Below are 26,768 nucleotides of genomic sequence, written 5' to 3' on the forward strand. Positions count from 1 at the left end.
GGTTACTACTTAAAACATTCCTTGTAACGGATTGGACATCTTTTGTCAAAGAATGCTGTTGCTAAGTAAAAATAATGCACTTTTGTCGAGTAACTAATTTGATTGGTTTTCAGCGCTGTGCTTTACGGACACAGCGCACGGACACGGCGCTGAACGGACCGTGACACATATAGCCGAGGTACAGACGGAAGGAAAATTAAAAAAATATACCCGGTGTTAAGAGGCCCGCCGCGGAGTCAGCAGTATATGAATGTACAACCTGTTGAGGGCGAAGTAAATAAAAAGTGAAGGTACTTTTCGAACAAGTGGCGCATTGATGTCGAAGGGAAAACGAGGGTTCGCTTAGTTCGCTTACTGTCGAACCTATGCGTTGTCCGAAAATGCAAACAATTCGTTCGTTAGAGGAACAACTAACCTTAAAATAGAGTCAATGAATATGAGCAATTCTATTCAGAAACATCCATGCGATCGGCAAAAAGGGCAGACCTTCTCGGGACTACGTTTGGATGTGCAAGTAAGTAAATTACTAACTTGAAGTTGTGTTTTGTGATGGCTAGATAGCTATCGTTTTTTTAGTTTAGCGATAGTTTTAGCAGCGGCGAGGATAGGAGCCGATACCGTGGGTGCTCCGGAGCTCGATTACGTGTCAGTTAAACTTTTCATCTCCAATCCTATCTGTATTTGTGAGAAGTGGTGCTGTCCTGAGTTGAAAGATAGCCTACTTTACGGCTTTATTATCGAGTTAACCCTCTGGGGTCGACAAACGCGCGGGCACGTTTTGCTGGATTTTTTTCAAATAGCAGCAAAATACATTTAAATACTCCATCGTTTATGGTCATACAGAGTTAACTAATATTAAAAAATAAACTGTAAAATAACCATGCATAAAACTCTCTCAAAAATACAAACATGTACATACATGTTGCTTACATGTTTGTGCTAATAGTGCTTTTTTTTTTTTTTTTAAAAAGGGGCGTGCGTCCGTGAGCATCCACGGGGGAAAACATAAATTGGCTCCTGAGTGCAGCATAAATCATATTGTTAAATGGATAAAACGAATGACATATTTGTAATGGACGTCAATGTTATCAAAGTCACAGTTCTCATTCATAAATTTGAATTCCAGAAAAAGTGGCTGGTAAAAAATACAAGTGGCTGGTAAAATTGGGCATCCACCAGCCATTGTGGCTTGTCGGCAAAAAAGTAAATTTCCCACCCTGTTTGCAATCGTGAGAATATTCGGCAAATAGCTCCCTTGTCATGTTGTTATTTAACTATGTCATGTTATGAATTAAAAAACTCAACATTCAGAATTTTTATCTCAGGAGCCTACATTTCTTCAGAGTTTCTTTAGGCTATGTGTGCTACTATGCTCATTTGTTTTGATTTCTCCACTGAAGTCTCTCACAGGCAGCAAGAGCCTCAACAGCGTTACCAGAAATCAATTATCAATCGCTGTTTATGTAATAAAATTATAATCATTCTTGATGCTTCACTGGTTATTTGACAGACATTGGGTCCATCAGACTGGAAAAATTTTTAGCAGTAATGTGACCAAAAATATTTAATACCCATCGAATTGAATTTATACAGCTCTGCTTGTCCTGTAGATGTCAGTGTTCTGCTGGTCAGAGTTGTGAATTCTTAAATCAGAACTGAACAGAATGGAATTGATAAATCTATATAACGAAACCCAGCCCTAGACCAGAGTCATGTGTACATGCTACATAATGCAGTGATGCAGGCTAACACACTCAAAACACATTACATTTTTTAAAATAGAACAGGTCTATAGTGATATATAAATTATACTCTACCAGTGGTTCCCAGCCATGTTCATGGAGGCCCTCGAACAGAACACATTTTTGAAGATTCCCTTATCTGAAACAGGTCTTCAAATACTTAATCTAAGCTGATGAAGCTCAGGTGTTTTTGATTAGGGAGAAAAAATGTGTACTTTCTGGGAGCTTCCTGGAACATGGTTGGGAATCAATGACGTATAGATTTTAAAGTCTAGAGATCTAACTAACTAAAATATTATTTGTGACATAAAGGGGTCATATAATTAAAAATCAAATATCTAATGACATTGTGAAATAAATCTATATATACATTGTGAAATAAAACTACATATAAAAAATGGATATAAATAGAATTCACAACAACTTGGCCTGCCCAGTCATGGGAGAAAATTATAATAGTTACTATATTATGACTATGCCAGATGAATGGAAAGTAAAGTACCCAACATGTGTAGTTTCTGCCAATGGGACTGCACCTGCCTGCTTTATATAGCACACTGAAATTACCTGTGTCTGGCTATGACCAGATCAGTCAAAATGTAAAAGATTGTTCATGAGCATATTAGAGTTGTTGGGCTCATCAGTACTGTTGAGACAGTTTAAAGCCTGATAAATCATATGACCCCTTTAAGTATATGACTTCATCCACATCTGTTGTGGCGATAAGATGAAGAACAGTTTGACTTACCTGGATCACACATTGGACAACACTCTCCATTAATTTCATATTCTGCATTATTACAAGTTGCCAAACAAAGCATGATTTTCATGATGAGTAGTGGTAGTAACGTTGAGAGATTATAGTACACATATTGGGGGACTAATAAAGTCATCATCACTGGTCCAGCGGTGATCATTTTGTCTCATGGAGCTGAAAAATAGATTTGTGTTACATGCCTTTCAGAAAAAAAACAGAAATTGTGCCAGACCCTAACATCTCCCCAGTGTTCAATTATTAAACATATCTTCAATATGACCAATAGCGCTTTTGTCTCAATACCCACAAGTCATCTATTTTAAATCCATTTTATAAAAATGTATGGGTCTCAAAACATTATGCTTACATGAATGAACAAGCAAATGTGACCCTGGATCACAAAACCAGTCAAAAATCACACGGGTGTATTTGTGGCAATGGCCAATAATACATTGTATGGGTTAAAATTATCGATTTTTCTTTTATACTAAAAGTTATTAGGATATTAAGTAAAGATTATGCTACATGAATATATTTTGTAAATTTCCTACCGTAAATATATATAAAAAATATTTTTGTGAGCGTATATATAGTTGTATAGAATAGTTGGATCTCGGCCAAATATTATCCGATCGTAACAAACCATACATCAATGGATAGATTATTTATTCAGCGTTAAGATACTGTATACATCACAATTTAAAAAAAATGACCCTTGTGACTGGTTTTGTGGTCCAGGGTCACATATAACATGTCTACTCAGAAAGACAGAGGGAACTGAATTTACAAAATGCCCATCTCTCATATAACATATCCAGGAATGAAAGGTTAAGCATTCATTTTTTAAAATTTTTAATTTTTTAGATGCTAGACAACAGCATTCACTACATTCTCTCAAAAGACAAAACTATTCTATATATAGTTACACTACCTGGTTCAACTAAATTATTGCCTTAAAGCAAGGCTCGAAATTGCGATCATTTTGGTCGCATATGCTCCTGAAATTTAATCTGTGCGACCTATAAATATATTTGGGAGCATTTGTGCGAAAGCAAATAATGGTTGTGGTGCGACCCGTTTTAATTTTTCTACAAAACGTTCGCATATGACTGCACAGTGTGTACCTTATGTGCGCTGATACACCGTGGCCGGACCATCACTTCGTCACATAACCAATCAAGCTTCATCCTTACGCTCTTAACTTTAAAGCAGATTTTAGATTGGTTAAAGGGATAGTTCACCCAAAAATGAAAATTCTTTCAGTAATTACCCCTCAAGACTTTCGTTCATCTTCGGAACACAAATTAAGATATTTGATTAAATCTGAGAGCTGGATCACTCCTCCAAGCCTAAGGTACAACACAGAAGCACTACGCTATTACACTACGTGAATTCACTCGAGGCGCACAGAAAAGGAAATGAATAGTTGAAATAAAGTAGTTATTTTTGTTTGTTTTTTGTGCACAAAAAGTATTCTTGTCGCTTGATAAACTTAAGATTGAGCCACTGTAGTCACTTGGACTATTTTAACGATGTCTTTAATAACTTTTTGGGGTTGGCAAGTTTCAATCCCTTAGAAGCCTATGGAGGAGTGATCCAGCTCTCAGATTTAATCAAAAATATTTTAATTTGTCTTTCGAAGATGAACGAAAATTTACTGAGTAATTACTAAATTTACTGAGTAATTAGAGTAATTACTGACAGAATTGATTTTTGGGTGAACCATCCCTTTAATATTAGCTGTCAATCACTCCCACTCCCTTTCACTGCGCTCCGTTGTCACTTGACAGGGAGCTGACTACCGCGCAAAATTTAAAAGGCTGAATAAGAGAGAAGATGAAACGAAAGCTGACAGATTTCTTTTGTAAGCCGTCACCTAAAGTCACAAATAATCCTGGAGTTAGTGATGTGGTTAATGTGGATCCACCAGCTGAAAAGAAATCGTACAGCTTTCAGAGAGAGTGGCTAAAAGATTTTGAGTGGCTCCGCTATATTGATGGTTCAATGCATCGCATTGCATTCACTATAAAGCCTGTGGGACAGTTTGCAGGTTCATCCAAAAAATGAACATTTTGTCACAATTTACTCACCTCATGTCGTCCCAAACCAGTAAGACTTTCATTTTCATCTTCGAAAGAAGATATTTTAATAAAATCTGAAAAGAATTCTGTCCCTCCATAGACAGCTACACTAGCACCACTTTGACGCTTCAAAAAGTTCATAAAGAGATCGTAAAACTAATCGAAATTTTCTGAAGAAACACAATCACTTAAACAGATTGAATTAAGGCTTTTATTTGTATAAACATTCTCAACATATAACATATAAACATCAGATATGGTAAACGGAAGCTCTAACATGTTTGCCTGATGTGCGAGAACCAATGAGGTTCATTTGTCATGTTTTACACAGCACGTTTGAGCTTGCGCAAAAACCAATAAGCTTTGTTCTCACGTGTCAAGCATGTACGGTTGAGCTTCTGTTTATGATCGCTGATCAATGTTATATATAAATAGAAGAATAAATTCAATCTGTTCATCATATAAAGCGATTGAGTCTCTTCAGAAAATGTGGACTAAACCGCTCGATTCATATGGATTAGTTAAGTTTTACAATCTCTATGAACTTTTTGCAGCGATAAAGTGTTAGTTGCGTGGGCTGTCAACGGAGGGACAGAAATCGCTCAAATTTCTTTTAAAAGATCTTCATTTGTGATTCGAAGATGAACAAGTCTTACGGGTTTGGAATGACATGTGGGTGAGTAATTGATGACAAATTTTTCATTTTCTGGTGAACTTTTAAGTGGGAGGAATAGAAATTAATCTGTCATTTAAATACCAGATGAATCATATGGAAATCTCACAGGTAAACTCCCACATTTATACCAAACAGAAAAGTGGTTGAGTGTTAAAAAAAAAAAAAAAAAAACAGAAAAGTGGTTGAGTGGTGAAAGAACAGAATGATAAGTAATTATTTTGTGTCACATAACTCTCTCTTTTTTATTTGTTTCCCATTATGGGTTGTGTAGTAGAAATTTTACTATTGGCTAATTAATAATAGACATTACATTGAAATATCATATGGTCTCTTTATTTGTATTCCTGAGTTACGAGAACAGAGCCTTGTTTTCTACTATTATGTTTACACAGCTGTGAAGGCATGAGTAAAGAAAATCAGAAGATGGTTGGGTGTCACCTCTGTTTTCACAGGTGAGAAAACCCCTGGGGTTAGGAGATCTAAAGGGCAGTCATAAAGTCCCTTTTGGTCCTCTTGTCTAAACAATTGACGAGATAGCTTTGAAGTGAAACACTACAAGACTGCCAGTTAAATCTTCCTCGGGTGTCTTTCACTCACCCTGCAGCTGGACTGTGTGGCGACTAGCGTCCTATTCTTGCAAGAATAAATACTTTTAAAATACAATTCGGATCAGAATGTCTCTTACGCGGTGATGCTGTTTGTTTAATAATTGTTTTTGCCACAACAATTGGTGGCAGAACGTGGGATCTCAAGGCAGTTTCTTCTGGTCCTGAAGACGATTTGACGACTGATCATCCAGAAGCACCAGGCTTCTGGTCTTACCTCGAAAAATTGAGAGAGAAGAGCCAAACTGCTTTCAGGGCCAGGAGTGACTCGACTGAGATCAGAAAGAACCCGGTGGCAGTAAAGCATCTTGGTTGTTTTGTATGGTGTAATTTGATATGACTGTGAGTGAACCATAGTGGCTGAAATTATCTCTTTGGTACGGGCAGATAAGGTTTTCGAGGGGTGAATTGTAACCTGAGGAAGTCAAGTCAATTATGCCGAAAAATAGCTCGTAAGTGGACGGAAGAGCCACAGAGTGGACGGAAGAGCCACGCCTGATTAATTAAGTGAACCAGAATCAATCGAGCGCTGGAAAGCGCTCACGGAAAGATTTTGAGTAAACCGTAATAATTACAGAGCATATTTGCTAACCTTGCCGAATCGAGGTGACAGAATCGGATCTGTTGAAGACGTTTGACAGATTATTAGACGCGGTGTCGAAGGAAAATCCAGGAAAGATAGAGTTCAGCCAACATGGGGTCATTTTACAGTAGGCCTAAGCTAGATAAAAAATTTTACACACCAGTTTTCGATCAAATGAAAAAGAATTACGGAGATAAATGTATGTTGGACATAGAAAAAAGTTTATCAAATGCATGATTTTCCTGAAGAAGGGACACTGAGCAAAATAAGACTGAATGTTGCTGGGAGTACAGCAACAGTGCTTGCTTATTTAGCCCGGCTTCCAGATGTTAATATTTGCTTGTTTTGTAATCAGTGTTGTTGTTGATAATACTAAATTAGTAAGATGTTAAGACAGTCTGTTTTATAAAGGAAATTCTGTGTCGGGGATCATTTCCCTGGACAAGTATGACTAAAGTTAAACGAAAACTTTGTGAAAACAATTTAAAATATTTTGAGCATTTACGTGCAGCTTATGAAAATTAATGTTCTGCCAATGATAATGATGAAGATTATGATTCAGCTATTGTGATTGAATCCGCCACTGTTGCACTGTAAAAGAATACAGAGAACTGCTTATCAGCTCGGTTTGCATTCCTGATTGGGACACACTGCTTCAAGTTAGAGCCACTGCTGCAGTAAGTTAGAGCCGTTTGCAAGCTTACAGTGATTAAACTATAGGCAAGGGGTCTGACGCTGTAATCGAGGCTGTTGCAGAGAGTGTAAAAGAAAGTGATAATGTGAGTTTGAAACTAGATCAGTGTTCAATATGACGATATGAACATTTTCGTCAGAGAAAGAATAGATAAAAATAAGGTCAAAAGATTGAAGTTGTAAATTATCCTTTTAAAGGAACGATCGATAATAAGTAACGGTTGATGTAAAATTACAGATAATGACTACAAATATGAGTTGTAAGATTGTAAAAGTAACTAAAAGGATGATTTAAAATGATAACTGCAAAAGATGTATGTGTATCAAAATGTATCATAAGCAGAGTGTGATAGCCTCGTAAAAGTTAGTGTGAATCATAATTGGAGATTGATAAACTCCTAGGAAAATTTAAGTCAGATATTAAACTATGGTAATTGAGAAATTGACAACTAAAATTGAGTACAGTAGTACGGTTGCTAAATGTAAAATGTGTAGAAAGGCATTTGATTAAACAAACAGTTTGAAAAATGTTGGCCATGAAAGAACTAGAAGCTGATGTTTTGATTTTAGAAGATAAGCTTGTGATTTGGCTGAAACAGTTTGCTTATCTGAATCTGGTGTGTGATGTGGCTGAAACTGCCAGTGCGACAGAGACTCAATCTGAGTTGAAATTTGTTAATGTCTAATTTCCCTATTTGGGCAAAAGAAAACTATAAAAAATTATGCCTGTATTGAAAATACATGCAATTCATGAAAAAAATGCCTTAAGCTGGGCTAGAGTTAAAAGATGGTAGATAAAGTTTGATGTTAGAAGTTCATGAAAATGCAGTTGTACCAGTCTTGAATGCCTCAGAGTCTCTCTCATTCAATGTCAGCTAAAAGCTGTTATCTGAGCCTGTGTCATAAGTGATAATAAGCTATTGATAGTAAAGCACAGTGTTTCAGTTGACAAATCATAGACATGGAGATGTTAAAAGAAATCATTGCCATTCAGAGGGCAGTTTGTATTTAAATGTTGTAAATGTAAAACTGAATGATTTTAAAGAAGTCTTTAAAATAATGCAGACCTTAAACGATAGAAGTGACATTTTTGATTAATTTATTTTAGGACCAGTAACTTCTTTGTCTCATTTTAGTCTCCACCATTCAGGGCCGATGGCTCCGGCTACAGATGTAGATGTACACCAAATAGACGGTTGTGATAAATAAATTCACTGAGTATAATCTAAGCATTGCGATTTTGCTGAGGATGTTTAATAGATTGATTTGATGAAATACTGCTGTTATTAACCTGTCTCCTTGTGTTAAGACTATTAGGCAGTCCAAATGGCTCTGGTGACTCTTGAATGTGACTTTCCTAAGCTCCAGAAAACAACTGATTATGTTGAAGAGAATGGTCAAAGATTATTGGAAGAGCAGTTACCAGTGAGCACGAAGGTGATTACTCAACGATGGGTAAGATCTTCTTTGGCCTAACAGAAGACAACCTAAGGCAGGGGGTCACCGCAGACACTGGGCATCTCCTGATAGGACGTGTATTATGTGAGATGGGTATGAGAGTTGAGCAAGATGAGCTGTGAGGCCACCAGCTTTCTGATATTGTTAGGGGGGATGAGCTGTAAGGAATTATGGCAGTCTGCCCCATAAATGTAAAGTTCCTCTATACCACTCACCAAAAACCGCATTCAATGTATGACTTGTTTTTCATTGTGACAAGTGTGACAAGTGTTTCAAGAGCCAGCTGAGACCATGTGGTAATCGTCATTATTTGTTGAGGAGACAGTAACAAAAGTTCTTAATTTATATTTGGTTGTCTTATGGGCAAGAAAAAATTATAGAAGTGTTGATTGAGCTAATATGTCTATAACACAGTTTTAATTCCTTAAGGTCGTTAGACATGGTGGCGGCTAAAGATGAAGACAGCTTTTGAAAAAGTCTGGATAAACAAAGGTAAATGATCAATGGTTATATTAATTAAATTAATATTACATTCTGTATAAATGACAGTTTTAGGAGGCTGTTGAAAAGATTATTTGTGTATAGAGAGAGAGACTGTTTGAGTGGAGAAAGGGATGGTACTGTCTGTTTTTCTGTTATCGGCCTGCTAAAGCAAGCTTGAACAAAATAGTGATAATGAATCAAAACAACCCAGTTGACTTTTCTAAAATCAAATGAATAATGAACAGACATGTGTTGTGTAATTCGGGTGCATTCGGGGGAGACAGAGGGGTTGCTTAGCCATAAATGAAGACTTTTGACCTCACGGGTGTGAAGACAGTGAAGCCCAGGGGGGTTAGAAGAGAAACTGTCTAAAGGCAGAGGGGTTATCTGGTCTTTTGACCTCACGGGTGTGAGGACAGTGGAGGCCCAGGAAGGGGGGTTAGAAGGACCATTGTGTTTTCTGGGGCCAGCTGGGTCTGGTTTTGCTGGGTGAGGGGAAAATGACAGAAGAAGGGATTTTTTAGAGATGATGTGAAAGCGAGGATTGAAAATGAGCAGTTAACATATCCGTGTCTAGTATGAGTGTGTGTGATGGTGACTGCACTTTATGTCTTGTATGTGTTAGTTTGGGGTACTAATACTCTGTCTGAATAGTGTGTAAATTGTGTCATTAGCCACTAGAATGTGGCAAGGCAAATAAATTTTAAAGAAGCTGTTAATTCTCTTAGGTCAATCTGATGGGACAAGCTTTAAATGGATTAGTTATCCAGCTCTGTCTGCTACTGGTAATTATGCATTAATCTATGGATTAATCTATGGATTAAAAGCATTTATGTAAATGTGGATATGTAAATGTGGATATGTAAATTTGGATATGTAAATTTGGATTTGTAAAGTTGTTGATGGCAACAACAAAGTGACATTGTGATGAGGGGGGCGTGGTTTTGCGGAGTTTGCAGCGGGAGAGTGAGGGAGGAGCCGAGCGGTAAGTAAGCGGTAAGTAAATTGAGATTTTTTGCAATATCGTCATATTGAACACTGATCTACTTTCAAACTCACATTATCACTTTCTTTTACACTCTCTGCAACAGCCTCAATTACAGCGTCAGACCCCTTGCCTATAGTTTAATCACTGTAAGCTTGCAAACGGCTCTAACTTACTGCAGCAGTGGCTCTAACTTGATGAACACCTGTGTCTGATTGCAGTAATTGGCGTGGGGAGATTGCATAAAAGATGGCTGGTGCAGGAGAGCGAGAGAGAGAGAAGGACTGGGGACTCGTACGAACACTCACGACCTGCTGGCTGACAAATGGAATGAGTTTGCCCATCGGAAAGAGTTTTATGAACGGACTGAGTTTACACATCGGAAGAGTTTGATAAAAGTGGACTGAGAGCTGAGCCCAGCAGGAAAGAGTGTCTTTATATTGTGCTGTAGTTTTACCTACGGTGAACGCGCATGTGGCGCACCTTTTCTTTGTTTTGATGTTTGTTTAATAAATTGTACGAGTCCCCGTTAGGCCGACCCTTGTCTTCTTTCATCCCTCACAAAGAACCCTCGTTACAGACATATTGGCTAAATCAATATCAAATTGTCCAGAGAGTCCTTCACATTTATGATTATTGTGAACAAAGGGGAAGAATGTAGATGACTGACATTGACCAAGTCTGTACAGCATGACCTGACCTGACAGAAACAATATATGACTTTGAAAATTAAGAGACCAAGCAACGGGCCTGGAGGGCAGGATACACTGTAAGACTGAGGGCCGTTGGCCTTCAAATGCTCTGATGAGAGGGCACCATTGTGTTGACTGGGGTCCTATTCTTGCAAGAATAAATACTTTTAAAATACGATTCGGATCAGAATGTCCCAGTCAACAGTTGCCACAGCCATTTGGCAGAGGTTTTATGCCGGATGCCCTTACTGGCACAACCCAGTGCTAAGAGTTCACCAACTCGTGTAACTCCAGTGCTGGGACACTGTTACGTCCAAAGACATATTTGATTGTTTTTCTTTCTTCCTGTTTTTCTCTCTCTCTACTTCCCGTTAACAGAAAATAATGGCTAGCACCTGACTCCAATGATTGTTTCTCTGCTGTGATTGGAGGAGGAGAGAAAGCTTTGGGGATTTAACTAGCAGCATTCTACTGAGTGGTGTGTGGGTTTTGCCATGGAACAGGTTACTAACTGTTTTGTTTTGTACAAATACAGCTAAATTTCATAGGGATTGTTAGAAGTAGGATAGACTAAGTGGAGAGATTATTTTGCGAGAGTATCGGCCGACGGCCTGTATAGGTCCGGTATACGATATAATTGCATGTATTCTCTATCATGGCAGAAAATCAGGAAGATAGTTATTGTAGTATGGATGAATTGGATCAAGAAGATGGGAACTGGCAGATGAGGAGGATAAATAAAGCAAAACGGATTAGAGGAATGAAAGAGAGTGAGGAGAAATGGACTGTTGTTGTGAGGTTTAAGAACCAGGAGTGAAGAGTTTGGATCCATTAAAATTGACGAAAATAATTAAGAATCAAATTAAATAAAATGAAAAGGTTGATAAGTTGGCCAATGAAGCTGCTCAAAAGGAAACAATAGATGTCAACTTAAATCTGTCCAAAGCGGAGGGTAAAAGTATTGTGTGGCAGGGAACAATTTTGAAATGGCAACAGCTCTGGGAGCAAGAAAACAAAGGCAGGCACCTATTCTCTATTTCTAGTAGGGTAACTGATTCAGTTAATGTTTGTAAAGGAGGAGAGATTAGACGTAAGGAAGAGGTTATTATTTCTAGAATGAGGATTGGTCACACGTTTCTGAACAGCACTTTATTTATTTTAGGAAAACACCAGAGTGGCTTGTGTTCATTTCAGGGACCTGAGACAGTGCAACATGTTTTGATTTCTTGTAGAAAGTATGACAACCAAAGAAAAGATCTACCCAGAGAAATGAGAGTAATCGGCTTGGAAGAAAAATCGCTTAAAAATATTTTATAAGTAGGGTCAAGCGCAAGGGGAAAGTGGTGTCTTTTCAAATTTCTAAAAGATACTGGATTGTATAAAAGGGTATAGTGCACTTAGGTGCTAGTACCATAGATGGCAGCAATGCAACTTATTGGATGCCGGCTGCCGTAAAACCCCAAAGAAGAACAAAAAGAAGAAGAAGAGTGGTGTGTGTGGAGGCTGTGTTGTTAGGCTTTTCTTAACCCAAAAGCTTTTAAAGTTGTTTTTGATTTAAACTTTGTTGATTGTGTTTCTTTAGGGTTAACACTCTTGTGGACAAGAAATCCATTTTGTTTTGTAAGTTACTTTTTGTTTGTATATACTTCTGTTATTGTCCATTACCTGCTAAGTTTATAATGTTTATTCTTTGGGAAGGGGTCAGTAGAGAGATGGGTGCCAGAGGTGGGCCATATTTTGTTTTCTCTTGTTTAAGCTAGTTATGGTGTTATTCGATTCTTATTGGACTTTTGTTTTCTTTTCTTTTTTGTACACAACTTAGTTAGTTTCTGCCTAATAGTTAGAGGGTTTATGTTTGTTGTTTTGGCTTTGCTCCCTCTTGAAGCCTTGAAATTCTCCCACATTTGTTAAAGAACTTGTTTTGCTATTGAGTTGTTTTTGGTCATTGTTAGGGCATTGGGGTTGGGAATTGAACCTTGAGGCCTCCACACATCAGACAATTTGTATTGTTACTTGTCTCTCACACTCACACACACCAGTGATGCGCGGGTTGATCCAAAATGACGGGTGCCTGCGGTCACCCGCGGTTACGAGTCATCCAAAAATATTTGTAATGATATTCGGGTCGCGGAAGATTCCAATTAAACCTTTGCAATTTACATAGCCTAGTACTAGACACAATTTTCTATGAAATACATAGGCCTACACTTTATTGGCTGAATAACTGGCACGAAGATGACGCACGAGCTCAGTATGCCTGTTCGTGTTCAGTCAATAGCCGCGTGTGGTGTCCAAGTTTGTAAATAAAGACTAAATGGCAGCGTCTGATATATTTGTATAGCGATTTATTCAGGAGTGCCGAGGCATGATTTCGGCCTCTGTGCTCGCGCTGGCCAGTGGAAAAGCGGTTAATGGGTGAAGATGGCATAAAGAAGACTGTACATTCGCGAGATGGATGTATGCGCATTAGGCTACTCTATTTGTTCTGTGTTTTCTTTCTAAAAAGTTAGGCTATGTTTATGTGGTATTTTTCATGTTTTCATCACATAATCATGTTTTTGATGCGGTGGTGACGCGTTCACATAACAACATGATGAGGATGGCGGCGGCGCTGCCGATAAAACACCTGAAAGCTGTCACAAAGAACCGGCAAAAGCAATGAATGATTATGAATATGTCAAATATAGCAAGGAGACATTTTAATTGTTTATTAATAAAGATGAAGTTGACGTTGCTGCCTCGCGATCTTCGCAGTAGTGAATGCGCCAGAGAGAAATGGACATTTCATACAGATAGGCTAAGCAGAGAGCAGTCCGTCTTTCGTTTTGAATTGTTCTGTTTACAAGTAGACATTTCAATATAGATTGAAATATATTTTTCAGGTCTGTGAAGTAGGCCACCTTATACGCAGAGTTTCGGCGCAGGCGCCTCCGTGTCATGATCTATTGTCTGCTATATTTACTTCTTATTTATTAAATTCAGGCAATTGGTTGATGGAACATTGATTAAAATTAATATACAATTAGTACAAATCGAAATTCACTTTAAAGAAAGGCTTTGTGTCTTCTGTTTGAGGTCTCTGTGAAAGTTTTAAAACAGTATTTTAGTGCCGCTTCAGAGCGGTCACGTCCGTAACTGAGAACTGTCACGTCCTTACATTGTTTTTTCCTCATAAATGCGAATAAATAAAATGAATATTTTATGTTCTGTGGAGAGCCAACCCTTCTTCATCCAGTGGAGTATAGGGATGGCGAAAACTAAAAATTTTCTTGACCGACCACCGAGCCTCATTAGCCGGTTGAAACCGGTTAACCGATTAGTTTAAAATATGCCACGCTATTTGAAATAACAGCCATTTCGAGCCGCGCCTGCAATTTCGCAACTCTGTCGCATCTCTCTCTGCCTCCCGCTCACACACACACACACACACTACCCTGGCGCCGCGCTTCCACACACGTCACTTTTTTAAAATCCCCTACAGCGCGAAACATGAGTCCCGCAAACGCGGAGCCGAGGATCTTGTATGTAATCGGAGGACAAATGGCTCCTTAGTTTCGAAATGGTTTGGGTACAAGGTGATCGCGTTGAAAATAAAGGCGTTGGTCTAGCGTTAGAAGCTCATTTGAAACATTGCAGCGTCTCATTTAACAAAATGACAGCTCCGAAGTAGAGCCCGACCGATATGGATTTTTGGGGGCCGATGCCGATACCGATATTAGGGAGTAAAAAAAGCCCGATACCGATATATCGGCCGATATTATTTATGTGTATATTATAATACAGTAGCAATATTATTTATGTGTATTATAGTACAGTATACCAGTCAAAAGTTTGGACACTTTCCTATTGGTGTGTACAAACTTTTGATGGGTACTTTACACAGTAGCTATAAACAGAATAAATATATTTTATAAACACGTTTTGCAATGATCACTCAAATGTGGTAATCAAACACTTGTGTGACACAGATATGTAATGGAGGCAGGGGGAATGATAGAATGAGAATTATACAGCTGAGCTGTAACCAAACTAGTTTGCATTGCATGTTATATTATATTATATTATAAATACTTTTAATTTAGTCATAACTTGTATCAATAAATATATGAAAAGTGTCACTGACAAAACCTTATTATCTTCTATTTTTACTCTTAATTCCTCTAATCTCTACCAGTGAAGGAAGAACTCAGATCTTTTTCCTAAAGTAAAATGAATAATATCATAATGAAAACGTTTTTAATTACATATGTACAGTACTTTTATACTATTTTAAATAATTAGTAAGCAAAATGTACTAAACGTGAAACTAGGCTACTCTTAATGCAAAATGGCCCTATATAAAGTGTTATAATTATATACATTTTTGGAATATTGCTTGATGTTGTAACGTAGCGTTATCAGGCAGAATGAGCTTTAACACTGTGTCTACACCGGACGCGGCCGTTACTGCTCGCGTCGCAACAGCTGTTTACCCGAGACAAAGCAGAATCAGTTTACTGTCGGAGATCGCTCGCGCCACGCATTTTAATCAATGTTTCATCAACCAATTGCCTTAATAAATAAGAATAAGGCCTAAATATAGCAGACAATATAATCAGGACTTCTCAGCTGCGCGCTTGCAATAGTCACAAGCTCACACAATACGTGACAGAGGCTTGTAGCAGAGAAATCAATTCTGTGAATTACACTGCGCAAATCACAAGTAGGCTACTACCCACCGGATGAAGAAGGGTTGGCTCTCAGTCTCCACAGGCTACATAAAATATTCATTTTATTTTATTTTATTTTATTTTTCGTGTTTGCATTTATGAGGAAAAAACAATGTTACAGACGCGACAGTTCAGCACTACAGACGTGAGCGCTCTGAAAGCGGCACTAATGCTTTGAAACTTTCACATAGACATCAAACAGAAAGCACAAAACCTTTCGTTTCAAAGTGAATTTCGTTTTGTATTAATTGTATCTTAATTTTAATCAATGTTTCATCAGCCATTTGCCTGGATTTAATTTATAAGAAGTAAATTTAGCAGACGATAGATAATCTCGACACGGAGGCGCCTGCGGGTGAACTGGAGCTCGTCTCATGAACCGAAACTCAGCGTATAGACCTGAGAATTGAAATATATCTATATTGAAATGTCTACTTTTAAACAGAACAATTCAAAACGAAAGACAGACAGACTCATGTAATCGTATGAAATGTGCATTTCTCTCTGGCGCGCGCTCACTGAAGATCGCGAGTCAGCATCGTCAACTTCATCTTTGGCTGACACTGACTGAAAACACGTGTTTATTAATAAACAATTAAAATGTCTCCTTGCTATATTTGTTGTATTCATAATCATTATTTTTGCCAGTTCTTGTGACAGCTTTTAGGTGCTTTATTGGCAGCGCCACCCTTACATGAATCACCGTACCCGCATTTTTTAAAATATTCATTTATCGGCCACTATAAATGCCGATACCGATAGTTAGGAAAATGCCTAAAATCGGCCGATAATATCGGCCCGCCGATATATCGGTCGGGCTCTACTCCGAAGAGACTCCACTTAGTTTGAGGTAACATTAGTGCTAACAATAATAAAGAAAGATGATGATCATCATCACCTTATCGGTTACAACTGAAATGTAGATGTAATGTATTTCTACAGTATTACTACTGTATTTAAGCACTGTTTCACACAAGTTGCAACTTACTGTGTCATTCTTTTTGGTGAAATGGTCCCACACACTAACGTTACGTTTCTTTGCACGCTTCATCCTGTCGTCTGCCCTTGCTTTAACCTCCAGTGTTTTAGCCTGTAGTTACTTTTCGCAAACCTTGTGAGTGCGCGAACCCAAACGCTGTGACCTCGCGCCAAATGTTTTTATTGGTTTATTAAGTACAAACAGGCGAGTTATGAAAAATTGAGTGTGAGGGATTTGTTCACTTCACACAAAAATATCTTCGAATAAGATGGCTAACTGTAGTAGCGTTTAGTCCACTGTCTATAATAGCCTAATTTAGAGATCACTTTTTTTTTTTAACCGACTACCGACAACTTTGATCGGTTAACTTTGAGACGGTCAACCATCGGTCAAACGGTCATCGGTTAGCATCCCTAGTGGAGTATTACTTTTGATTTGCGCAGTAGCTAGTGGCTATAGAGAGCCTAAGTCCCTCAGCTTTCGGCTCATGGGACCTTATTTCGGAAAAAAAATGTATGGTAGGCTAGTCAATGGCGAGAGACACCTTATCTTTTTATTCCGTCTGAACTGTGCCCTGAATTACGCATATGATGTTTGTCAATTTAAAAGATAATTATGAAATTCAAGAAAGTCACAGTTTGTCATAAAACAGAAGAGTAACATTTAGTTTTATGTGAAAATCACTCAATGAACTACATCTCTCGTCTCGCACTATGTACGTCACCAAGCTCGTGTGTGTGTACAGTCTGGAACAAAACACACAGGCACGACGGCGTAATGTTACGATTATAACGTTAGACTATAGAAAAAATGACAGACGTTAGCTTCAGTAAAGTTAGCTTCATTCATTGAGCGAAAAGGTAAGACGTCACATGCGCGCCTATTAGGTTTGTAGTCTTTGTAATTACGTATTTTCACAGTCTTATACCTCAACAGTTTTACATCAAACTGCGACTTTCTTGACTTTAAAATGTATCTTTTAAATTGACAAACATCATATGTGTAATTCAGGGCACAATTCAAACGGGATCCAAATATTTGTTGTCTCTCGCAATTGACTAGGCTACAATATTTTTCCGAAATAAGGTCCCATGGTGGTCCACCGGAAGGGGAGGGACTTAGGCTCTCTATAGTATAGTGACTTCCTACGACAAGTCATTAGTCCTATTTTTGGACTTTCCGGCCCGCCATAGGGTTGTTTATACATTGACCCGCGCATCACTGACACACACACACTCACACTCTCACACTTCTAGGGCCAATTCATACCTGCATGTCTTTGGACTGTGGGGTAACCCATGCAGACACAGGGAGAACATCCAAACTCCACAAAGAAAGGCCGCTTGAGATTTGAACCGGTGTCCTGTAAGGAAACAGTCACATATAACTATAAAAAATAAAATACTTTGTGTGCACACCAAACGTGTATTTGATTATTTGTGAGAGTAGATACATGTCCGCGAGTTTGATGATTTGCGGGAGTCGATTAGGCTATATTCAAAGTCATTGCAAAGACCAAAAGGGTCGCAAATGACGTGAATTGGGCGACTCAGTTGCCGTGAATGCTGATTATTTGCCTCAATTGCGTCTTTCGTGAAAATTTTTCAAATTCGAGCGTGAAATTTACACGACGCGTTGCCAATCAGTTAACAAGTCCGTGCAATGGGCACCTGTCATTCAGGCACGGTTCCTGGAGTAGATGGTGATGGTGAAATTCACCGAGTTGTGTGCTCGGATGCTACTGTGAACCCCAGACATCTCGGAGTTTGGGACTTCCACAACAGGTAACTTGCAGAGCAGTTATCTCAAACATGGTTGATGACGGGAAAAATAAAAAACCTGCACTCTAATTTGACGCGCAGTCGGCAACATAAAACGATCACGTGCGTCTATAAAACTCCGAAAAAAAATTGAACTGTGGGCAGAAAAATGCATATATAAACCGGTTCCCGTTTTATGACACTTCTATAGCCTAATAAATATCAACTTGATATTAAAATTCACTTAATACAGCATATTTTCGGTCTTATAATTGCAAAGCACTGCAGAAACATACCTAACTCTCCAGTCACATGCAGGCTGTTCTGAGAGACAGCAGGCGCGACCGGTCCATTACCATTGACATCACTCAGAGAACAAACTCAAAATATTAATTATAAACAAAAATAAATATTTTCCTGTCTTGCAGAGCAAAATAAAGATGATATTAATGATGTAAGTATTTTTTTCAAATTCTATTTAACCAATTTAACACTTTAAACAAAAGTTTGCTGGAACAGTTAATGCAATGCTGGCGCTTGTTTTAAATTTCAGGATTAGGTGTAGAGTGAAAAATGTTCATGTTGAACTAAATTAATCTCTTGTAAATTAATCTCAAGAACTAAATTCTTGGTGCAAAAACTTTGATATAGAGGGAGTGGATTGTAGAGTTTGCACCAAGAACAGACATTAATTTAGTTCAACATGAACATTTTTCACACAGTCTACACCTAAGCCTGAAATTTGAAACAAGCGCCAGTATTATGTAGGCTAAATGAATTCTGTTATAATTATTGAACCTTTTCACTCGTGAAACAAATAATGCAAGGAGGGTAAACACATGGCTACATGTGACAATGACTCATCATTTAAAATTGTATTAACATGCCACAGGGAATTCACAGACAGCTCATATGAATTCTAGAGCTGCCTGTTCTTTTGGTGTTCTTCAATTGAAAGTAAATTATGACAAATGCACCTGCTAAATGAATACATAAACGAAAGAGCTGTTCTAATAAAAGTGGGTGGTCGATTATACTATTTTACAGAGGGATCTTCATCTGCAAATGAGTTCAATATTAAGAAAACGAACTGGAAAAAAGACACCCCATTTGCTAAGAATACAACTTTAGACTCCCCAGTTCACAAAAAATATGTTCTAAGAGCTTCTTGATAACGTTAATTTTGAATGTTCTCTGAATTGAAACTAAAGTTAGCCAAGTTCTTTGCCGACAATAATCGCTCATTCTAATGAGCGAACTCCCTACACCGTTATCAAAGAAACATCCTACACGTCATCAAATTACAATATTTATGTTATATCATCTGCGATAACGTATTTGTCATCTGCTTGTATGTATCCACTATTAATAGCCTATAAGTCTGCTGTTTCGGACCAGGTCCAAATGATGATCAAACATTTAGCCTACTGATGAGTTTAATAAAGTTTATTGTACATAACACAAAAGATGAAGCGTCACTTCAGAAACTCAACGTAAGAGCTGAGTAAACAGTAAGATATAAGAAGTGCGCAAGTACATAAACGAATTTCGGTAGAGTTGAGGGAGCATTTTCTTTAAAAACAAAATAATTCCACCTCGTCTTCAGGGGCTGCCTTAGATTTCGGGAGTAAAGGAGAGAGCTATGTGGATTAATACATCCAGCCACACAACACCTACAATGCTGGGAGACATCTCATCAGTGCAGCAGCTGTGAACTCGATCAGGGCGGGTCTATGGCCCTTTCTCAATATGCGTTCTTGTCTGTACTTGTGTTCTTGTGGACTTGTGAAACGTCATCAGTCGCTGCCCAAGTACTGTCTCAATACACAAGTTTGCATTTTGGCAAGAACGGTTAAAAATCCCGGAAGTGTTCTTGACACGCCCATTTTACCGAGGATGCATCGGTTGGTAACTTGTGTGAACTTGACGGCAGAAATATCCCAGCATTCATTTCGGCATTCAAGGAAGAAGCGGGGAGCAGAAAGGCAGAACAACAGTAAGTCGTTTTTCTTCAATTTCGTATGCTAATTCATCACTAAATGAACTTCTGGAACATTTGATGCGAGAAATCTACTGTGTAGATTTCAAATATTGCCATTTTTACGAAAATTTATGGCGAATCGAAAATATGCTCAAACATTTTCTGTAGTGAAGAATCTCCATAAGCGCACGCGGGTGTAGCTAGCGAGGCAACCGGCCAGTCATGCTAAAAAACGGGCTGTTATCATCTATAATTCTTGTTATGTTTGGGTACTGAAGACGGCGCTGTGCGGGGGTATAGCGCAATGCCAGCAAGAACACATCGCCTCAAACTGTCAGCAGCGTTCTGTGTGCTCGTCACCTTGTAAGTTCATTCTTCCAAGAACAACTAGCAAGAGCGTTCTCCCCAAGAACACAAGTCCGTTCTTTGCATTCTTGGTTTTGAGAAACGGCCTATGTTAGAACGGCAGTGTCGGTCAACACTCGTGGGCGGGGCCTGTACTTAGTGACGTCACTAAGGCTGCGTCCCAATTCGCCTACTTATACTACGACCTAAAAGTATGTACTCTTTTTGTGAAGAAAAAGTAGGCTACATACTTTTGAGTGTGTAGCAAAAGAGTAGGCAAGCTTTGGGACATACTACTTCGTCATCTTTAACGGACAGCTCTGTCGCGTGCGTCCAGCCACCATAAACTGCCCTGTCAATCATCTTGTCACAGTTAAAATCCTCCATTCAATCTAATTTAATTTCCTACCGTTTCGGAGAAATGTTGTGGCACTTTGGTCTGCAGCCGTGGGTCATTAATGCGGTGACTCTCCTCATGTGTTTGCAATTGGAATGTAATGATGCATTTAAAAGTGTATGGCTAAACTTATCTTTACAAAAGTTCACAATGCTGCTGCAGATGCAATATAATGTAGACAACATTGATTAAATAATGTTTTCACTCAAACCCCTTTATCTAAACCTTTCTACATTACCACCGAACTCGCGCGTCCTCCATGTCTGTAGTTTTTTAACACTTTTCACTCGTGTTTGTAGTTCTAATCGAATCCTCGTCCAACGCGCGATGGGTTGTGGGCAATATCATTCGTTAGAGTGCGCATCGATCTGCACTTCGGATTCTGACCGGAAAAAGTAGACCATCCGGGTATCTTTGGAACACTCATTTCAACATACTACGATTTGGGACGTACTAATTCTAATTTCGAATACTATTTAGGACGGATAGTATGCGAATTGGGAAGCAGCATAAAACAGCATTCTGAAAACACGTTGTTAGGAGCATAGACATAATAAATACATAGACGCCCTATTGGCCGCTTTGGAACTTTGCTGCGATACGTCAACGCGTCCGCCATTTTGCGGAGGGCAAGACTGGACTGTAATCAAATGCAAGTAAACGGTGAGCTGCGGTTCCCTTTCGAGAGGTCTCTCCTATTGCGTAATGCTTACGCTATGGGAAAACTCCTTTTCTCGAGAAATATTGAAGTCTTTATGTAAAACGCATTGCAGCTGCACAGCATACAGCAATGAGCGAGGCAGCTCGGTCATTGGCTGTGCTGCGGCAACTTGCACGAACCAATGACGGGGCGACTCTGAACCCGCTTCCAATGAGCGTGCTTCGCGTCCACGCGCGTCAGAGCCCGCCAGGATGGGCGTGGCCAAAGGCTATATATTGGGCGCCCCGTCGTCTGAGTTCTTTAGATTTAATCTCCTTCAGCAAAGAACCTTCTCTTCGCTGATCCTCCGGATTTGTTGGAGTCTTTTCGCCGCCGCCGCCGTCGACAAGCCTACAGCAGGACTGCTTCGAGGACGCCGGCGCCTTCAGCCGCCTTCGATCACCCTTCTGCTAAGCCATCCGGCGCGCATCACTATATCCTTTTCAAAGCTTCAGTGTTCGCCCCGCGACACTTTATTTCTAAAAGAGCAAATTTTCAAGGCGTCAAATGCCTTCCTGCGCTTCGTGTCGAGGCCCTCTTCAAGACGGGGATCGCCACATCATCTGCGCCCTTACAGGCGGCTGGAAATGTCTATACAGCAGTCAATGTGCCAGCTACACAGCTCGCCCACCTGCAAACAAACGCCGTTTTTACGGCAACACACAGAAATCACATAAAGAGCTATTTTCTGCCTGTGTCATTAAAGGGTCACGTGTCCACACAAAAGTGCGCATTCCCACATATCAAAACTGTCAACGCAGTGCCAAATGTTGTCCCAGCTCAGGCTGGACGCCCCATAAATGTAGATTGTGTGCCAACTGTTACGTTTGCACCACTACACACAAGCACTGTTCCCACAGTTATAAACACTTCCCCAGTAAAAGCGGGAAGTTGTATAAGAGTAGCGCGTGTGCCCGCTGTTATGCACGCACCCCAACTCACAAACACTGTTTATATGGCCAAAAACCCCCCGCCACGAGCGGGAAGTTTTATGAAAGTGGCGCGCGTGCCTACCACAGTATATGCACCCCCACCCATAAGCACTATACACACAGTGCTAAACATTTCCCCATCTCACTCTGTGAGCATTACAGCGAGCGTGCCTGTAATCTCACACGCACCCCTGCACTCGGCATTCAGCAGAGCTGCTCAGCGCGCGTCCGCGCCGCTGAGAGCTGTAAGCTCGGTGTTAACACAGAACGATTCGCTGGCGGGAGCCATACGTCACTACGACACGCCCCCAGCCAACCTTCAGCCCATATCTGTGCGAGCGAAAGCTTGGGAAAATATCCCCGACATGCCGAAGTGGGTTTTGAACATAATAAAACACGGTTACTCGCTTCAATTCGCTCGCAGACCGCCCCGCTTCACAGCGGTTGTAGAGACGAAAGTGAGAAAAGATGTTTCACATGTTCTACGCACCGAGATGCTCAAACTGATAGAGAAAGGCGCTATAGAAACAGTCCCCCCCTCTATGAGCGAGGCAGGTTTTTACAGCCGCTATTTTCTCGTCCCGAAAAAGGATGGCGGTCTCCGCCCCATTCTAGATCTCAGACATCTGAACAAAGCTTTAATGATTCGTTCGTTCAGAATGATAACTACCAAGCATATCCTCGCGCAAGTTCGCCCGAGGGATTGGTTTCTGTCAGTGGATCTGAAAGACGCTTACTTTCACATTCCAATAGCGCCTCATCACAGGCCGTTTCTGAGATTCGCTTTCGAGGGACAGTCATACCAGTACACAGTACTACCATTCGGCCTGTCACTGGCACCCCGTACATTTACGAAATGTATGGATGCAGCACTTTCCCCCCTGAGACAGCGGGGAGTGCGAATACTAAATTATCTCGACGATTGGCTAATACTAGCACAATCAGAGAGCCAGTTAGTGACACACAGGTCTTGGATTATCAGTCATCTAGAGTGCCTAGGTCTAAAAATCAATTTTGCAAAGAGCATGCTATCCCCCAGCCAGAATATTTCTTTTCTGGGAATAATGCTAGACTCAGTGCAGATGACGGCGCGCCTCTCATCAGAGCGCGCGCTCACTATCCGGCGCCTTGCAACATCGTTCAGAGCGGGCGGGCGCGCCCCCGTCAAGCGGTTTCAGAGGATGCTCGGTCTCATGGCCTCAGCATCAGCTGTACTCCAGCTAGGATTGTTGCACATGTGTCCTCTCCAACGCTGGCTCAAAAGCCGTGTCCCCACTCGCGCGTGGCGCTCGGGCGACTTTTTAATCAGGGCAAATCACGGCTGCATAAAAGCCCTGACGCCCTGGAAAGCTGTCGACTGGTATCAGTCCGGCGTGAGTTTGGGTGTAAACACAAGGAGAAAAATGATCACGACAGATGCCTCCAAAATAGGTTGGGGGCCCTTTACGAGGGCAGGCCTGTCTCCGGCTTGTGGTCAAACCCGGAGAAGCGCCTACATATAAACTGTCTGGAATTGAAAGCGGTCGCTTTGGCTCTTAGAGCCCTGCTCCCGTACCTGAAGGACGAGCACGTCCTAGTCCGAACGGACAACATGACGGTAGTCTCGCATATAAATCGTCAGGGTGGACTCAGATCGAGCTCCCTGCACTCGATGGCCAGGGAGCTCCTCCTATGGTCCCAGCGCAACCTGCGCTCGCTGAGAGCAGCGCATGTGCCAGGCGTTCTGAACCAGGGAGCGGACATGCGGTCCAGAGACAAAGTTCTCCCAGGAGAATGGTCTCTCCACCCCCTGACGATTCAGTGGTTATGGCAAACCTTTGGCAGAGCAGAGGTCGACCTCTTTGCCTCCAAGGAAAATACGCACTGCCCTCTCTTCTTTTCAAAGAGCACGGACGCGCTCGCCCAAGTCTGGCCGAGCCGCCCGCTGTATGCCTTCCCTCCGGTTGCGATGCTACCTCAGGTCATCAGTCGGATCAGGGAGGAGAAATGTGCAGTGCTCCTGGTAGCCCCACTCTGGAAAAACCAGACGTGGTTTCCAGAACTGATGCAGATGATACAATCTGCCCCATGGCCGATTCCACTGAGGCTAGATCTCCTCAGGCAGGCCAACGGGACGATGCTCCATCCCCGCCCCGATCTGTGGGCCCTCCATGCGTGGCCCCTCAACGGATTCCCGGGAACCTCCCCAGTGGAGTGTTGAGAACCATCACTGAGGCGCGAGCGCCCTCTACGAGGCGCTTATATGCCCAGAAATGGAAGGTGTTCAGTGACTGGTGCAAGTCCAGGAACCTGAATCCTGACACATGCGAAGTACCGAGTGTGCTCGGTTTCTTACAAGAGCTGTTGGAGGCAGGCCGCACCCCCTCCACGCTCAAAGTATATGTGGCTGCCATAGCGGCATCACATGAACCGGTCGAAGGACGCACACTAGGGAAAAACTACCTAGTTGTTCGTTTCCTGAGGGGCGCCAGGAGGATAAATCCCCCACGCCCCCCCTCGGTGCCTATTTGGTACCTGGCCACGGTCCTGGACGCACTTAAGCGTGCCCCGTTCGAACCCCTCCGAACTGTGCACCTTAAACAGCTCTCGCTCAAAACTGCTCTCTTGCTGGCTCTCGCCTCGGTCAAGAGAGTGGGCGACCTGCACGCGCTGTCATCAAGCGCTACCTGCTTGGAGTTTGGACCTAACGACAACAGGGTTGTCCTCAGGCCAAGACACGGGTATATTCCTAAAGTGCTCTCTACTCCTTTCAGAGCACAGGTGATATCTTTGGCCACGCTATCGTCCCCAGCGGACGAAAGTGACGCTAATTTACTCTGCCCGGTCAGGGCACTCAGAGTATATTTGGAACGTTCTGCCCTGTTCAGACAGACAGAGCAGTTGTTTGTATGCTTTGGCGGCCGCACTAAGGGTCTGGCTGTATCGAAGCAAAGAATATTGCGCTGGATAGTTGATGCTATAGCGCTGGCTTATGAAGCCAAGGGCCTTCAGTGCCCCTTGGGCATCAGAGCTCACTCTACGAGAGGCATGGCCTCCTCGTGGGCGTGGTCGAGTGGGATACCCATTCAAGATATTTGTGCGGCTGCAGGCTGGGCCTCACCGTCCACATTTATCAGGTTTTATGACCTACAGGTCCCCTCATTGCACTCTAACATACTGTCGGTCTAACTATGCATAGGCTGGGGTGTGTACATGCTGAGCATTATCTCCTCCCTCATAAAATCACATCTTGCATCTGATGTGGAGGATTTTTCATACATAACAGTACATAAAAATGTGCTTGTGTGTATCTTTGGACGCCCCTTTGGGCCGTTCCACGTTGTCCCTTTATAAAGCCCACCGTCGGCTGGCTCGTTGGATAATTACTTCGCTCAAAAAGCTCAGGCACCGGCCTCCGGCTTAATAGAAGCGAAGTCAGCACGCACGGCGTTTTACATGGCGTTCCCATAGCGTAAGCATTACGCAATAGGAGAGACCTCTCGAAAGGGAACGACTCGGTTACTAACGTAACCTCGGTTCCCTGAGAGGAGGGAACGAGTATTGCGTAATCTGCCCTGCTTGTGCTTGGTCAATTTGCTTCAGTCGATTGAACCTAAAGAACTCAGACGACGGGGCGCCCAATATATAGCCTTTGGCCACGCCATCCTGGCAGGCTCTGACGCGCGTGGACGCGAAGCACGCTCATTGGAAGCGGGTTCAGAGTCGCCCCGTCATTGGTTCGTGCAAGTTGCCGCAGCACAGCCAATGACCGAGCTGCCTCGCTCATTGCTGTATGCTGTGCAGCTGCAATGCGTTTTACATAAAGACTTCAATATTTCTCGAGAAAAAGAGTTTTCCCATAGCGTAAGCATTACGCAATACTCGTTCCCTCCTCTCAGGGAACCGAGGTTACGTTAGTAACCGAGTCGTTTTTCTGGATAAAAACAAAAAAGAAAATTACATTTATCAACTGATTTCAGTGGTTTGGATTTTAATTTGATAAACGTATACGTGGTGTACAAAAAGTTCCATCTCTATTTATTTAAAATCTCGATAGTTAGACAGATTTATAAACCATTTTTTTTAAATAAGGAATTGTCAAAGCTCCGGCTTGTCATGTAGGCTATCTGGCTTTTTATTCTTGGATAAGAATTGTGAAGATATAATTAATTATACTAGAGACATCAGAGCCAGCGGCAAACGTCAGAAGCACTAGCCGAGGTAAGGCTGT

At 41.1% G+C, this 26,768-nt stretch overlaps 1 protein-coding gene across 2 annotated transcripts in view; it reads right to left on the reverse strand.

Moving 5' to 3' along the window:
* The window catches only part of LOC143732921 (tumor necrosis factor receptor superfamily member 14-like), a 47,696-nt gene that overhangs the window by 12,301 nt on the left and 8,627 nt on the right, over window positions 1-26,768 (reverse strand). Inside the window, exons 2-3 of one of the 2 annotated variants that reach the window (XM_077224395.1) lie at window positions 17,713-17,806; window positions 2,491-2,673 (exon numbers count right to left, since the gene is read on the reverse strand). In XM_077224395.1, coding sequence (XP_077080510.1) covers window positions 2,491-2,659 — 169 coding nt within the window. In that variant the 5' untranslated portion in view covers window positions 2,660-2,673; window positions 17,713-17,806. Of the gene's footprint in view, window positions 1-2,490; window positions 2,799-17,712; window positions 17,807-26,768 lie in introns of those variants that run through there. The other variant, XM_077224396.1, reaches the window with a different exon arrangement.

The sequence above is a fragment of the Siphateles boraxobius genome, unplaced genomic scaffold, assembly GCF_051911475.1.
Source record: "Siphateles boraxobius isolate OS27281-9 unplaced genomic scaffold, OSU_SipBor_1 9, whole genome shotgun sequence".
Taxonomy (NCBI): Eukaryota; Metazoa; Chordata; class Actinopteri; order Cypriniformes; family Leuciscidae; genus Siphateles; species Siphateles boraxobius.